The sequence below is a fragment of the Trematosphaeria pertusa genome (assembly GCF_010094035.1).
Source record: "Trematosphaeria pertusa strain CBS 122368 unplaced genomic scaffold BU26scaffold_11, whole genome shotgun sequence".
NCBI lineage: Eukaryota > Fungi > Ascomycota > Dothideomycetes > Pleosporales > Trematosphaeriaceae > Trematosphaeria > Trematosphaeria pertusa.
The window spans coordinates 367,315-382,813 of NW_022987222.1; the positions used below are offsets into that span (position 1 = coordinate 367,315).

The 15,499-nt window shown below is 52.8% G+C and overlaps 3 protein-coding genes across 3 annotated transcripts; all 3 read right to left on the reverse strand.

The window, feature by feature from the left end:
- Positions 1-496: 496 nt before the first annotated feature.
- BU26DRAFT_507578 (uncharacterized protein) lies at positions 497-1,375 on the reverse strand (the record flags this gene model as incomplete). The annotated part of the gene is made up of 3 exons (XM_033827008.1): positions 497-802; positions 897-1,256; positions 1,340-1,375. 3 exons carry the CDS (start codon positions 1,373-1,375, stop codon positions 497-499), a joined length of 702 nt encoding a protein of 233 aa, XP_033680914.1.
- Positions 1,376-8,193: 6,818 nt separating this feature from the next.
- On the reverse strand, positions 8,194-10,564 carry BU26DRAFT_521444 (MFS general substrate transporter). The gene is made up of 3 exons (XM_033829533.1): positions 10,323-10,564; positions 9,898-10,260; positions 8,194-9,849 (listed from the first exon to the last, which is right to left on the reverse strand). Exons 1-3 carry the CDS (start codon positions 10,375-10,377, stop codon positions 8,570-8,572), a joined length of 1,698 nt encoding a protein of 565 aa, XP_033680915.1. The 5' UTR covers positions 10,378-10,564; the 3' UTR covers positions 8,194-8,569.
- A 2,681-nt stretch (positions 10,565-13,245) lies between these two features.
- Positions 13,246-15,347, reverse strand: BU26DRAFT_552925 (aspartyl aminopeptidase). The gene is made up of 2 exons (XM_033832178.1): positions 14,163-15,347; positions 13,246-14,105 (listed from the first exon to the last, which is right to left on the reverse strand). The coding sequence occupies exons 1-2, from the start codon at positions 15,259-15,261 to the stop codon at positions 13,363-13,365; spliced, it is 1,842 nt and encodes a 613-aa protein (XP_033680916.1). The 5' UTR covers positions 15,262-15,347; the 3' UTR covers positions 13,246-13,362.
- Between the last annotated feature and the right edge of the window lie 152 nt (positions 15,348-15,499).

The window sequence follows — 15,499 nt, forward strand, 5'->3', positions numbered from 1 at the left end:
GATGTAAAGAGAGCTTCATTTCCGATCCTCTTTCCATCTAGCGGTCTGGCGTTCGACAATGCACATCACCACCCCCACCACCAAAAGCTTCTCCCCAGCAACCGCCATCACGTCCATGCTACTCGCCCGGGCTCCCATCCCGAATAATTGACTTGCTCGCAGTACTCCCAGCGAACGACACCATCTTAGACTTTGAGTCCGCGTTTAGCTACCCGGGTGTCCTACGTCTGGATACCATTTGGACTACGTCATGGCCATTTAGGACGAGACTGTCACGTCGATACGTCCTATTGTCGAAGCAATGGAAGATTTCAGTCGTTCTAGAAGAAGCTTAGATGCCTGCGAGAGTGGGCGGATAAGCGGGTCATGTGACCCTCTTCAACATGCTCATCAAGTAGACATCTTTTCCGCGAGCGGAGAGGCAAGGCGCACGCGCGACACGCGTCCGGAGTTGTAGTTATTTGGTTCTATACAGGCGGAACTGCGTGGTACCAGGTCATGGGTCGTGGGGATCGCGCCTTTGGGTACCTGGGAAGCTCGCCATGGGAGACAAGGATCCAGAGTTTGATTCCATGGAGTCTTCGAGATCGGTTTTTTGGACATGTTCGGCTTGAGTTGGGAATTTCGGAGACCTTAAGAGTTGAAACGGCGATGGGGTATCCCTTTTAGACATGTGCCAAAGCTCTAAAAGACTTGATTCGGCGGGGCCGGTTTCTCCCGCACGGCATTGCGACCGTCCGCGGTAGTTTCTAGACAGCAACGGCCGCGCGACCATCCAGAAGTTCTTCTTGCCGTTTTGGTACTTGGATAAGGAAAAGGCAGCGCGCTCTGCACATCGAACGAGACAATTCTTTCTTCCAGCCTCGTGATCTATCTTCGGAGCAATTTTCCCACACTAATGAGTAGTCTGCTCCGTTGGGAGGCATTTTGCTGTTGGTATAGTGTCTATGTTCCAGGGAACGGGAAAGCAGCATGTCTGGGGCAGGGGTTCTTTTAGTGGACTCCCATAGCACTGCAACTGATCGCATTTCTTTTTTAAAGCAGATATAGCGGCGGGACGACATATCCCACTCCTCCACCGATTCTAGAGGAGAGGGGATCCAAAGCCATGTAGAGCATAATGCGAAGGTTTCTGTATCGAGAGAAGAACTAGGCCAGGACGACATCGAACTGGCATATGGGCCTTTTGATGGCCTGGACGGTGGGGGGTAAGCTTGCGAGACATTCGACGTGTTCGCACCGATTTCGAGACATGTCTGGGATGGAATAACATCGTGTTGTCAAAAGACAGAAAGAGTGGTTGGACGATCGGGCTGCTCAAGAGAACCTCCAAACGTACCGCAGTCTTCCACTCCTCCGGACCGACGGCGCTCATGTTTTCTCGCACCATCCCTTTTCAAGCTCGCCAACGTGGAGTCCTCTGCGTCGATGGATACGCGTTCCTCAAGCAAGGCATGTGCCGCGCCGACGTCCATTTCTCTCCAAAAATTTCGATCCCGCCATCCAATTTACTCCCTGCTCTTTTTAAGGTGCCGCCACCCTTTCAGTGAAGGACTAAGTGTGAAAAGAAATAGATGCCGAAATTTGGAATATATACGTGCGTCGATAATCAGGTCGTCCTACTGCAGCTGATTCGAGTCCCGGAGCCCTTTTCAGTCATTTTTGATGACGGATGCTGCTTTGAATCCAGACTACAGGCAACGCCAGCGGAACACGAAGGACATTCGTTCTCGTCTACTCCTTTTGGCTCAGTTGCCGAGCACCATGTTTTGCAAACGTCTCGGATTTATTAAAGCCACTGCTCGAGCCGGGGAAGACATGAGATAAGATACAGGCGGGTTTTAGTCTCGCCGTGCATCCTTCCGAATTCTTTTTAGGAGCTCGCGTCAAGCCGAGGAGTTGGTTGTGGCGAAGGAAATAGGTAAGTGGGAAAGACGTATATATCCGCACCAAGGTCCTTCCGCAGACATACAAGGATGCGAAATATGTTTTCTGACAAGAAGCCGAAAGAACAGCATCCCAAGGTCCGGCTGAAACCCTCCACGAGAACTCCGAGGCATCGGGAGCTTCCTCAGCAGTTCGGAACTCCTTGGAGGAAGGTCCAGCAACGGCGACCAATGCACATCGACCGGATAGCGGAGAATTTTAAGTCCAGAAACGCGAACGCATAGCGCCTCGTACATTGCGGTTTGTTTTGAGGCGAAGAACCCGACCTGCCGCAGACATAGACACAGTTGCGTAGTTCTTCTAGTTCCCATTCGACCCAGCTATATCCATTTTAATCGTCGCCTCTCGACGTCGGGGCCTGGTCGGACCGGTCGACCTCCCCGCTGGAGCTTCACGCGTACGCCTATCGTGTACCCGAGTTCGACAGCGAGATCGACTACCAGAGCGGCTACCCCGGCGCCCACGGGCTACGCTCAGTTGTATGAGCAGTGTGCCGGGCTGACTTGGGCTGGGCCAAAAGTATGCGCTCCAGGGTTGAAGTGTGTTTACACGAACGATTAGTTGTTCTTGTGGAGAGTTGAAAGAGCCGGGAGAGGAATTTATATTCGCGGGCCAATGTCGTAGGCTAGCGAACTATTTTGAAGTGAGCTCGGCTCGTGGAGGCATGACGCGTGTATTGTGAGTGTTCTGCTAGCTTTCCGGAGGAAACGAGAACATCATCTGGGAATGGTGATATATGTAGAGAGCGAACACGTAGTCACAACTCCTTTTCCATCTGGTGGCTTTCGTTAATGACGTCCAGGAGCTCGGACCGCCGCAGACATGAACTCTTGCGTTGGCAGCTTTTGGTCCCACCATGGCTCCTTGGTTTGGGCTTTTTAGAGACCTAGCCGGTCGAAAGAAGATCCGTGAGGAAAGCAGAGGTTGCTGAAAGCGGCTATATCCACGTTCACAGAGGAAACCGCCTGCATACTTTGTAAGCGTGGAAGCCCGGTTACATGCAAAACATGCGTGGTCTTCGTATAATTCTTAGTGTGCACACTTTCTCCGGTTTCTCCGAGGGTTGGTCTCATCCCGACACTACCATTTTTGGTATTTCGAAGGCTGGAAAAAACGCGACATATCTCTCTTGCATAAGACTTTCCAAACAAGGAGTGAGAAATATGTATATTCAAGACAGGAAATTCACTAGACACATGGGGTATGGGTAACCAACTTTTAGAGCCTGAAAAGGAGGCATGGAGGATTGGCGACGAAGTGACGGGAAGGAGAAGTGGAACTTATACATTTGCAAGCCACGAAGCCGCGAACATTCGAGCAGACGGCGGTGTATATGAGTGCTGGGCTCGGCATCGGTTCGACAGTGCGGCATAGGTAGTAAGAAAGAGGCTTTCTGAGAAAAACTCTTCAATTATTGAAGTTTTACGATGCTTTGGTTCTCGGAGTTGGCACATCATCTGGAGCTTGGTCCTTTTTCTTCGTCAGGTCTAGGGGAGATCCGCTTACGCAAGAGCATACTGCTTGTAGGGTTTGCTTTTGGACCGCATCAGTGCTGATGCATCCAGTTTTAGGTTCCAGTTGCTGGTAGTGGGAGTGCAGAGATGGGAGCCAGATAGACGGTGTATATATAGAATACCGATGGTATAACGCCTTCATATCTAGATGCGGAGAAAAAAGCAAGCTTTCGACCATATAGCGGAACCGAAGCCTTGATTTGTTTCCGTGAGTGCAGGACACGAGCTCGCCTCCATGAGTCTTCCATGTCTCTCTTTTTAATATCGGATTCGGTTCCGCCATGATGGTGACAGTGAGGCATTTATGGCTTCTTCGAGGGCGTTTGTGGTGAGATGATATGCCTCAGCACGCTTTTTTTTGGCTCGTTACTTCCCGGTTCTGGTTCTTTGATGCTCTTCAGAAGCAAGCCCATAGCGTTATGAGCGTTTCTCTTTGGTTATTTAGCGGAGGATCAACCCAACCAGACAAATTTTGGAGATGCTGCAGTACTTTCGGCTCCATTTCTTTCCAAGTGCATTCCTTTTAGATTCAAAGAAAGCGGGGTAAGCTGTTGTAGAGTCTTGGTCCTCGGAGAATGGTTTATATACCTCTCAGCAACGCTCCCATAAGAAGGGGGGAGATTTATTTGTAGTGGCAGGCAGGGTGCAGTCATACAGGAGTAGTTCCGTCAATTCGTCGTCGAGATGTTCCCTTCGCCATGTTGCTGCCCTGAGGAAGCGCGGACTGGGAGACAAGTCCCAGATCCCATCATAGCGGCGCAAAGTACTTTTGTTTGAGGAGCAGAGGCAGTCAGGGGCGCCATTTCGCGATTGTGATATGTCTTCTTCTGTTTTCCGCAGCTCAGAGGACCTCATGGTGTCTCGTCTCATACACTTTCGTTGGAGTGGAGAAGGCCCAAAATACTCCAAGATTCCATGCATTGATCTTCTGCCAAATTTGAGGTCTCGTCAAGAGGAGCGAACACACCATGAAGTTGCGATCAACTGGAAAGCTCTCCGGCGAAGACATCATGGTAATGACAACGACCGTGTAATCGGCTGGGAGGACCGAACGGAGGACAATAAGGCTGCTGGTGTCCTTTTAAAGAAGCATATTAGGATGTCTTTCTGCATTTTGAACTCCGTACCAGCTCGGAAGAGTGAAAGTGACGAAGGATCGAGAGAAGAAGTACGGCATTTATATATGTCTCAATGAACCTTGCTAGGCCCCATGACAAGCACGTATGTGCGTGCCAAAGTCTGGATAGCCCATAGGTGAGCCTTGTCGCAGCTTCGACGCAATATCTGTAAAGGTCTCTGCTTCAACATCGACATGGGCTGCAATGAATGGCCACCTTGCCCGGGGAAGACACGCGGAGACCATGTACGCTCTGACCATATTTTCCATAGAGAAGCATGTACTCCGCCCTCCTCGAAGGCCGAGTATCTCAGAGCTAGTGGGCAGCGTGCAATGGCTCACACACACTCAAGCCATATGAGACCGAACATGGTTCTTACTATGGCAGAGCCATATATTGTCCGGGTTCGCGCTTCGACATGCCGGAGGATCCGTCCATGGACCGCTTTGCTGCGATATTGGGAGAGGTGAAATTCGCTCCGACCGCCAAACATGATAAGCTCAAGCGAAAGTTTTAGTCCTGAACTGTAGATGTGAATGGGACGCGAGGAGGAGGGAAGGAATCCCGTCCTCCCTGGTCGGTTTTGGCGAGTAGCCCGCGTATGGTCGGTGGGACATGTGTCGTATGTGCATCAAGTTGGAAACCCTTGGCGAGAAAGACATAAACCCAGCATGGCTTCTTTTTGGGATATCTAGACTCTCTCAACTGCCCGACAAAGACATAATCTCCACTTCATCATGCTTTGAACTTCTCCCAAACCATATACATGACCCAACCATGCTTTTAGTGCGCTGATCGGCGAAGTGAAGGCGTGAAGAGCGAGAAAGAGCCCCGAGAAATGGATTTATATCTCTCCCTCCTAGAGATCCTCTTGGAGGGGTAGATTCATGGTACGGAGATCGAAGCTTGATGACCGGGAAGTACAGTACTAGGTCAAAAGTTCGGTTACAGCTCAACGCACGGGCTTCATCGCCCACCATTTTCAACCCACCTTTTTATAAATAATTACTGTACAATAGCCCATATATCCAATTTTTTTTGTGGTTTTGATAAAATGAGACTCAATACTTTGTTTGCCGCCCTCGGGCTTTACGGCAAGCCTCTAGTCGTCGCGGCATACTAAGTATGAGGGTCTTAATAAGCGCGTTAGGTATTTTCCGCCACGACGCCTTTAGAGCCTCACAAAAGCCATCCTACTCACTTTCTGCTGTACTGAAATTGGCGTACTGTGGATAATCGCGATGGAGTAGCTTTTTGAGAGCCCACCAGAGGTGTTCGATCGGGTTGAGGTCTGGTGAGTAGGGTGGCCATTCTGCCACCCAGATGCCATGCGACTCCAAGAACTCGCGAGCTTCGTAGGAGGTGTGTATACGAGCGTTATTCTGTACAAATATTTCCCCGGGCTTGTAATACGGTATAAGGCCTTCCTTGAGGGCTTCTAGATAACTCCAGGTGGTGTACCCATTGCGCGCGGAGGTGTTATCGCGTTCCATGATGATCAGGGGACTCCGTCGCGGGCGACCCCGATTATCGAGCCATATTGAACCCCATACCATCTGAGCCGGCGGACGCGATTTAGGGACCTCTGTAATCATCTCTGGCTTCCATTTTTCTTCTGGGTATCGAAAGCATGGCGCGTTGCAGCGACTATTTTGAGCTTTTTGCAACAGTGAAACCTAACCTCCTGCCTTTTAAATCATGATGTAGATGCAGAAGGTTTTCGATTCTTCTAGTCTGATAAATGTCTCCTCCAGGCCCGGTGTTCGCTCGGACATCTGCTGAAGGAGCAACCATATTTGCTTTTTGCGTCTTCGAGAAATGGTAAGCCGCATAGCGCGGTAGGGTGTAGTTTTTGGCGACAGTGGCCTAGACATTGAGCGCCCATTGTATCCGCACGCCTTTTTGGAGGGAGGAACGCCGTCCGATGAGCAGAGGACATGGCAGACCGCCTGACATCCTTCGAAGGGAACGCTTCCAGAGCATCATCAGACACGCCCAGAACTTTACGCTCTAGTCCGCTTCCAGAAGCAAACGCCACATTAGGTCTCCGGCTGTTTCTCAAGTGAATGCGACGATATTGGAAGCCTTAGACGCAGAAGGAACCATGAATTCCTGTTTGGTCTACTTTTAGTCCAAATCATGAAGCCATAAGCAACCAGCATTTCGAGTCCCAAGGCTGAGCGCAAGTATAAAGAATGAAAGAGCGCCCCGAGAAGTCGACGTTATATCCACAAGCCCAGTCCGAGCAGGCGGCCATACAGTGAGAGCGTCTAGTATGCGATAGGCTGTGAACACACGAGCTCCTCAACCGCGTTCCCTACTCGCTCCGGAAGCGAAAGCCATGCCGCCGGTCTTCGTTCTTTTCTTGAGCGACACACGGGCGTTCGGAAGCCTCGGTCAGAAAGCAGCCATGTATCTCTTGAACTTCCACTTTCGGCCCGAAGCATGTCCACAGCGGCCTGGGGTTTTAGTCCATCGAATTTTTCGCCAACGTCCTGTGAAGAGAAGGAAGAAAGATCCGGTGAGGCTTTTTTATACTCGAACCGAAGAGTTCTCCGGGCCGTCATAGAATAGGAGCCCCCTCAATTTATGGTGCGGGACGGGGGTATTTCCAGCAGGCATGGGGCAAGGCTGTGCTTGTTTTGGACGCTGAGCGGCTAGGAGACGTAGCGCGTTCCTAGGACTCATCATGCGAGTCAGTGCCTCTTTTCACATTATTGTGCAAAGAAACAATTGGAAGCGAAGGCCTGAATGACCCTTGCCAGGTCTTGGAGGAACCGCACTCATACAGTGGTACAGAAAAGCATTTGATCCGTATCCAGCTAAAGGAAGCTCCTGGAAAACGGCTAATGTCATTTCTCGCGGAGCTATGGTTATGTGAACATCTAGAAGCAAAGGCGCTCCATGCCGTAGTATACGCATATTTTTAATGCTCGGCGCGAGGTAAGGGCAAGCCATTGATGCTGTCTCCAGCAATTTTAGAGAAAACCATCTGCAAATCGACTGATAGCTTTAGAGATCCACGAGCAGGTGGGAAGTGTGTGAAGAGGAACGAAGGGCAGGAAAGAGGCAGTATATATACCCTCTAGGGCCTTGGTTTGCACGTGCTCGCTAGTTGGGGTATCCACGGACATGAGGCGAAAAAGCTCCGAAGCGGTGATGCTGTGCAACAACGTCCTCGCTTCCGACGAACTGGATCTCGTTTTGCGATGCGGTGGCCAAGCCGCCACAGGAGGATAAAGCATGTCATGGTGATGATGACGTTTTTAGACTACCACACGAGCGGTGGCGGCGTGGCAATGAGTAAATCCTCCAACCAACGGCGGAATAATGCGTGAAGGAAGAGAAGCAGGAGTTAAGACGCGGTATACATACCTCCGGTGGCTGGTGGAAGGCTCTTTTGTGGACGCGCCTTCGAGGGCGGCCATGCAAGAAAGCGAGCGTAGTACAACTGCGGTGATGCGCACCACGTCTTGAACATGGTGGTGCCATGCGTCATCGAGAATACTGTGCCACAGCTGCTTGTTCTACAGCCGACGATAGCACGGTATCTGGCAGACGTCAGTAATACGTCCTAGTGGAACGACTGACGACAAGGCGTAAAGTCGAGTTGAGTCGAGTTAGGAATACATGCAATTCGAACTAGGTAGGCTATGCAGGAAATGCGATATGACGACGATCGACAAGAGCACCACAGCGACAGTAGGAAAGTGAACGCTTCATAGCCACGCAAGATGAAATGCTGCATAGCAAGAGTTAAGAAAATGCGCAGGGAAAAAGATCGCGCGACATGACATGACATGAACCGACTTTGTGAAAGAGCACGAACGCTAATCCTCCTGCGAGACATGAAGATGAGACAGCCGACTATGGAAAGAAAAGAAGCAATGAAAGCCGATGCAAATCAAACCAAAGACTTTATGTACCAATACCGCCGACACGCCGCATAAGACGCACATTAACTCCCCCTTTTCAACATAACCTAAGATGTTATTCTTCGTCCAAAACAGCCTCCTCGTCAATATCGCGCACTTGCGGGTGATGATGTTCGTGATGATGAGGATGTATGACTTCCTCGATAACATCCTTCACACCATTGTGGATCTCCACACCATCAACGTGCTCCTTCGGCACCCAAAACATCTGGATAATGCCAAGGAGGGAAACGACGGCAAGACTGAACCACGCTGCGGCGCTTCCTCCAACGGCATAGATCATGCCAACAAGAGGAGATGAGACAGTCCGTGCCAGACAGCAGGCGGACATGGCCATACCATTGACGCGGCCCAGAACATGCGGGGAAGGACACGCGTTCTTCAGGAGGATGAGAGCGCAGGGGAAGACGATGATGCCATAGAAAGCTTGTAAGACGAGTGAGAGGTAGATGCCGGGAGAGATGAGGTAGTCGGGCAGGGCGCTGATGAAAGGCACGATGAGGTATGTCGTCGGGTAGAGGACGATCATGGTGGCGAAGGAGATCCAGACACCGAGACTCTCGACAAAGATGGGGAAGATTGCGCCTTGAATGAAGAGCGCGATGACGCCGTTGACGGCGAGGAATGCCCCGACGTCATGCAGGTCCAGACCAAGGCCACCCTGGAAGTCAATCCCTTCGAACTGAGGGTCGTCAAGCAAGTAGATTGGGAGGTTGGTGATGTAGGCCATCTGATGATAAGCAATGAGAGTCATCGCAAGCGTCACCATGACTACGGCGGAGTTGAATGTCTTGCGAGGTCGGGCTCCCGGCTGCGGTTGGGTCACAGGCAGAATCTCGTGGTGCGGGATCTTTATGGAATGCATGGTACCGAAAGAGGTCCGGCGGATATCGAAACGCTGGTCAAATGCCGTCGGCATGCCCTCCTCCATAAACGACGGCTTCTTTCGAATCTGGCGAAGGCCGTCAACCACGGACAGGGATCGATTCCGACCACGGGAGAGGGTCCTAGTGCGGGAGGCACGTGACAGCGAGCTGTGTTCCCGCGGGCGGTGGAGTGGCGTCCGCTCGTTAACCTCCTCCACGGGCGATGGGTCATCCTCCTCCAGGACAACGGGGTTCGTTTCTTCAAGGAAGAGGATTCCTTGGATGATGGCGAGGAAGATTCCGCCGGCAGCCACGAGATTGGGAAGGAGGTACGGGTATCTCCCAAACAGGCCGTCTTTGGCAAAAGCGTGGGGATAGAAGCGAGCTGGCTGGGCAAGGAAGCCACCCATAGCCGAGCCAATGATGCCGCCGAGCGTCCATACGAACGGCTGTGTGGCGTATGCGCGAGCTGCTCGTCATCAGCACCACCAATATCCAAGAACGCGGAGATACGCACGTTCGTGGTCCGGATTCTTGACCATCTCGGCCACCATGGTCTGCATGATGGCCACATTGCCATTCAGCGCGCCGCCGATGAACCTGGCCAGCAGGGCCACCCAGTACGTCTTCGCCATGCCGAATGCGATGCTCGAGAGCGCGACGCCCGCAAGCCCAATGAGCGCGACCGGTTTCCTCCCGTAGACGTCGGAAATGGCGCCCCAGCCCATGGCTGTAATTGCTTCTGCGATCGCGTACGCGGACAGCAGCAGCCCCGAGTAGAAGGACGCATCCTTCTCATGAATGCCCAGGTCCTTCACCATGACGTACGAGTACGCCAGGATGGAGTTGAAGGCCAAGGGCTCGGAGAATCGGCATATTCCTGCGCGGTGGGTCGTCAGTAAGCGAGAAGCAATGACGTCGTTTGTTGTCGCGTAAACGCACCGATGATAATGAGCTGCTTGGTAGGAAAAGGCGCATCCTTAGGGTCTGTAGGCATGGTAATTGAGACGGACAGGGAGTTGTTGGAAGCATTGTGGGAGAGCGGTCAAGGTTTTTGCTCGAGCGGCGAGCTTATCGCGCTAGGGGCAGGTGGCGGGCGCTTTGGCAGGCGTTAGCGCCATGCTGCACGTGCGGCGACTTCCCCTCTTGCGCCCCACTCCGATGGGCGCGGGGACGGTGTTCAGTAGCATGATATTCAGCACAGTAGCACGATAAGCGTCGTGCAGGGGCGGCGGCCCTGCATGCTGTGCTGATATTAAAGCTCCGCCTGTCGCGCTACCCCTCCCTCAACAATTTGACAGCCCACCCCCCCTCAGTTCCCCCAGGCTGGGATTATCTCAGACCTTCCCTGTAAGTCACGCTACCAGATGCCATCCATGGATGCGTTCATTGACGTCGTGGGAGCAGTACAAATACCGCAATGTACAACTACAGAGCTTATCTGTCGACATCATTTCGTCATGACTTCGAGTAAGCGGCTACGGGAGCTGCCGTCTGTGCAACGCCGATTAGCCCATGGGTACCTGTACGGGATGGTGTAGTAAAGAAGCAAGGATACATTGAATCCGCTGTCGAATGAGGTCGCCAGAGGGGGGACCCGGACGCGAACGGGAAGTACGGTTCGAGGCGTTGTCGACTGATGAGGCCAGGCCCGCGGCGTACGCTCCATTTAGTGCCCCATGCCACGCAAGATGCATGGTATCTTATTGCACAGCAGGCCAGAGAGCTGCAAAGCAAGGTCCCCCCGCGCAACAGGAATGTGGTGGCCTGAGCGGTGAATGTAGGTTTCACGTGATTGCGCGTAACGCCAAGCCACTAGCGTATCTTCGCGTCTTCCTCTATCGGGCCTAGGTCCGACGTTAACGGACACACTTAGAACAGTTTGCTCTTCATTCGCTGCGGATCTAACCTGAATCGATTACTGTGGCAATCATTACACCATGCGGACCCCGTTCGTAGTCTTCAAGATTGATTGATTGATTTTTCTCTTTTAGCCTTCAAGAAGCCATCAAAACAGTCAGATGCGAGAGCAGGGGGGAAGCGCACATCAAAACGACAGCTAAGCGTTTCACGGCCGCCCTAGGGCCATGGGAGGCCTTCCAACACACGGCATGCCGTTTCCGGCTCCTCTTAGTCTTGAGCGCTGAAGAGGCCGCGGGGAGCACCCATGTTTGCCTTAAAGCGCCTTTGGAAAAGACTAAGATCCTCTCCTATAATATCCTCTCCTATAATGCTCCACCTTCCAACTTCAGTTTCAGGACATATGGCCAAAAGCCTAGCAGACCGCGAAGCCACATCAACTGCTGCGATGCTGATTTCGGGCCATGCTCGAATCGCAGGCGTCCACTGATGAAAATGGTGTGCGAATTCAAGAACCCAGAAACCTGGCAGATGCCTCCTGCCTTTTCCAGCATAGGATATATAGCCTGCGGCTTTTGATTCCCGATCCCAACTCCAACATGAACCGCGGTTGGATTTTATTTTAGTTTCGATTTCGAGACGTCGTAGATGTGTGGAAGTTAACGCCAGAAGCCAGTCAATCTCATATAGACACCCACGCTTCCACTTCTCATATTCGGAATGCATTGGCCCTTGAATCGATCAAGAGGGAAAAGCGACCCATCCCATGAAAATTTTTGCACGCCATTTTACCTGATTAATGATCCATGCCCCGATCACCTCGTCCACTTTGACGATTTCTGCGCTCAGAACGGCTCCTGAGAAAGCATGCGTACGATGTGTCTGATGTTTTTGAGAGCGAGCATGCGCGAGCCTCCAGAGTGATGTGAAGATCGTTGCGGAGTTTGCAACTATAGAAGGTTCCCAGGTGATAACCCAGTCCGCTTTCGGTTCCGCCCACATGTCGAGTGCTGTTAATATCTTTTGGTGCCGCGAGCCGAGCACACATCGCTGTATCAGCTCGCTCGTTCTGCTCCCAGCGGCCATCGTCGAAATCGTAATCCGTTTTGATAGCTGGAGGCAACCCGCAAGAACTGCAAGGAGTGCGGAAGAAAGGATCGAAGGGGTTTTATAAAGCCACGTTCGGGCGCCAGCTCGTAGAAGTGGCGCTCTGTTGCTTTTTGCTCCTGTATGTATCCTGGCACTGTAGCTCCCCATACCTCTTGTAGACACTTCGTTTTCGTCTATAACACCCCCATCTGCCCGGCGCTACATGTATTGGCAAATTGGTGCTTTGATTCCCCCGAGCATGTTTGCTCCCAGCAGAATGCATTCGTGCTGCGACAAAGCACCCATGAGGCCGAGTGTGAGACTCTTTTCGTCCCACGGACCATATCAACAATTTTATATGCTCTAGAAAGACTAGCGGCAGTGTGAGGACGCTGGAAGACGCCGCGCTAGGGGGTTAATATACCCACCCCCAGTGCAGGAACCATCACAAAAGTCCCGGACCGTTTCGAGCTCGCATATTAGCCAGCGCCTTAGGAAGGGTCCTCCCATGTCAAGTTGCCAACGTGGTTTTCGTGTAGAAATGCCTACGTCTCCCTGAGCTCTGTCTTCGTGGGTTTCCACCTCGCAGTCCGCAGCATGATCGAACATGTTCCGGTATTTTAGTCCTCTAGTCCACTACGCAGACATAGTACTGCCGGCGCAGCGTTTTAGTCCCATAGGACATAGATGTGGTGCCTAAAGTTTTAGTCGACGAAGACATTGTCAGGGAAGACTGCGGGGAGTTGGAAGCGGGGGAATGGAGGGGGTTTCTCTGGACGGGGAACGTTGGGTAGCGGATGAGACGGCTCTAGCTAGTTGGGGCAGCACGCTCGAAGGCAGGGGAAACGCACAAAAGTAGGATGAGATAGAACTGAACTGACGGACTGAAACAGAATGCTTTGACCTAAACTCCAGCCCACTGCTCTTCCACGTCTAAACTATACTCCCAAATATGCATACCCCCCTCCCCGGTGTGCCAAACCGTACTCGTACACGCGCCACCCCATCCCACCTAGCACTTACTCTCTCATCCTCAAGCCTTAAACTCCGCATCGACACTCTCAAAGTTCTCCAAAAAGCTCTGGAACGCAAACACACCTAGGCCAGGATCTAGCGATCCCGTCGTCGCCCGGATAGAGTGCATCGAGAGCTGCGGAATACCGCAGTCGATAGCCCTGATACCCGTAGCCGCGCTCAACATGGGTCCCACTGTTCCTCCACTCCTGCTATCGTTACGGATCTGGAAGACCTGTAGCTTGGGATCCTGTTTCCTGACGCCCATATCCCTGTCTACGCAGTGCTGGAAGACTGCCGTAGAGACTGAATCGGTGGTCATGTGTGCATTCGAGTCTGCAGAGACCGCGGGTCCGATGTTCAAGTGGGGTGCATGGTTCTCGAGGTATGCATTTAGGAAGTTGGGGTTTACGGCGTGAATCACGTCGCTGCTGACGAGGAAACTGTTCGCGTATGTGCGGGAAATCAGGCTCCTGACGCCCTTGTCGGCGAACTCGTCTACGATGCGTTCGATCACGGCAGGAAGGAAATTGCCACGAGCGCCTTGCCGGAGCAGCGAGCCGACCTCTTCATCGTCGAACAGGGCGACGATTTTAAGTTGCGAGGAGCCAGAGGTTGACGTGTTGAGCAAGGCTTGGATGGCCGCCCACGAGCAGAGTTTATCGTCGATGCGGCCGGCAAAGATGAACTCCTTGGAGAGGCCACCAAGCTGAGCAGGCTGAATATCGAAGAGCTCCAGCTCCCAGTTCACGATACTTGAGTCTGATTCACGGTTAGCGACATTGTTTTACCGCCTCTAAACGAGGAGGCAGAACTTACAATCACGGATGCTCAGCTCCTCTGAGATGGCCTTGACGAGCCTCTCGGGCTGCGTCGCTGCGAACGTGCCCTCGCCACCTAGCACACTGCCCTTCCACTCCCCCGCCTCTTCCTTGCCAGAAAAGCTTCCCATATCCGAGTTATCCAACCCAATGATGGGCACCATCTGCGTCTCCTTATTGAATGGTCCCATTGCGGCAGCTCCAAAATGAGGCGCCAGCGTCGGAATCCGTGCAATGGGCCAATCCAGCTTAACAAGCTTGGTCACAATCTTGCCATGTTCTTTGACCAGGACCCTTCCTCCTATGCCTAGATCGCGATCCCACCAAGTGTCATTCAGCGCACCAGCATACGGTGCAACACCCAGCTGCACGAATCCAGCTTTCGTCCGCAGCTTAGGAATCGGCTTCAGCTTGGCAGTCAAAGCATCAATGTGGCCTGCCACAACTGCCGCGCCATTTCCCGCCTCATATCCCTCCCCGACCGCGAACGCGATAAGCGACGACCCATTGCGCTCGACGTAGTATTTCCCACCCTGCTTCAAGTCCCACGAATCGCGCTCAGACAGCTTCTTATACCCACTCTTCTCGAGATCTTTGGCCACTGCATCTACAGCGTGGAAGACGGTCGGGTTCGCGGTCATAAAGTCCGTAAAGGGCTTCGTGTATTTCTCCGGTCCTTCCTTCTCCCTCGTGGGCTCTACTTTCGGCTCGAACGTTGGTATCTCGGGGATCTTTGGAGGGACAGGCGGAGGGCTCTGCTGTTCTTTTGGTGCGCCAAAGTCATCGTCGAAGTCGATCAGGTTCGAGAAGTACGGAGCTGCAACGCTGTGTCTGTGGCTCTCGTGGAAAGTGGGGGCATTGCGGCGGCCGGCATCTTCTGCCGAGTCACGAGCATCCGTGTTGTGGAAGCGTAAGGACGTCTGAGAGACGGTAGCTTGGGGCTGCATGAACGGATTCCCTCGCGAAATGCCTCGAGGGCGCTGCTGTAGCCTCGTCAACGTGCGCGACAGGCTGGCGTGGCGTGGTAGCGGAGGTGGATCGGCGTAGAGGTCGGCGGTGGACACCGTCTTACGGAGCGTAGGCTGGTTCTTCGTCATGTTGAGGGTGCTCCAAAAGAAGAGCTGACTGTCGAAGTCGAGGGGTTGGGGGAGTGGGAAGGGCGACGCTGAGCAGGCGTCGTCGTGGTGATACGCAAGCTCCTAGTCCCGCGCCAGGTGGCGGTGCGGGGGCGCAAGCTTGCCTAACGCGGAAGGCATCAACGACGGAACCTTCCAATCACATGGTCGACATGTTTTAGAGGCCTACAGACCGATCGGCCTTGGATCGAAGGCATAT

What these genes read in the sequence shown, in the direction of transcription:
- BU26DRAFT_521444 (XM_033829533.1), bottom strand. Translation starts at nt 10,377, where the DNA reads ATGCCTACAGACCCTAAGGATGCGCCTTTTCCTACCAAGCAGCTCATT. An exon ending in CAAGCAGCTCATTATCATCG is followed by an intron (nt 10,261 to 10,322) that starts GTGCGTTTACGC and finishes CCCACCGCGCAG; the next exon opens with GAATATGCCGATTCTCCGAG. An exon ending in CAAGAATCCGGACCACGAAC is followed by an intron (nt 9,850 to 9,897) that starts GTGCGTATCTCC and finishes GATGACGAGCAG; the next exon opens with CTCGCGCATACGCCACACAG.
- BU26DRAFT_552925 (XM_033832178.1), bottom strand. Translation starts at nt 15,261, where the DNA reads ATGACGAAGAACCAGCCTACGCTCCGTAAGACGGTGTCCACCGCCGAC. An exon ending in GGAGCTGAGCATCCGTGATT is followed by an intron (nt 14,106 to 14,162) that starts GTAAGTTCTGCC and finishes ACCGTGAATCAG; the next exon opens with ACTCAAGTATCGTGAACTGG.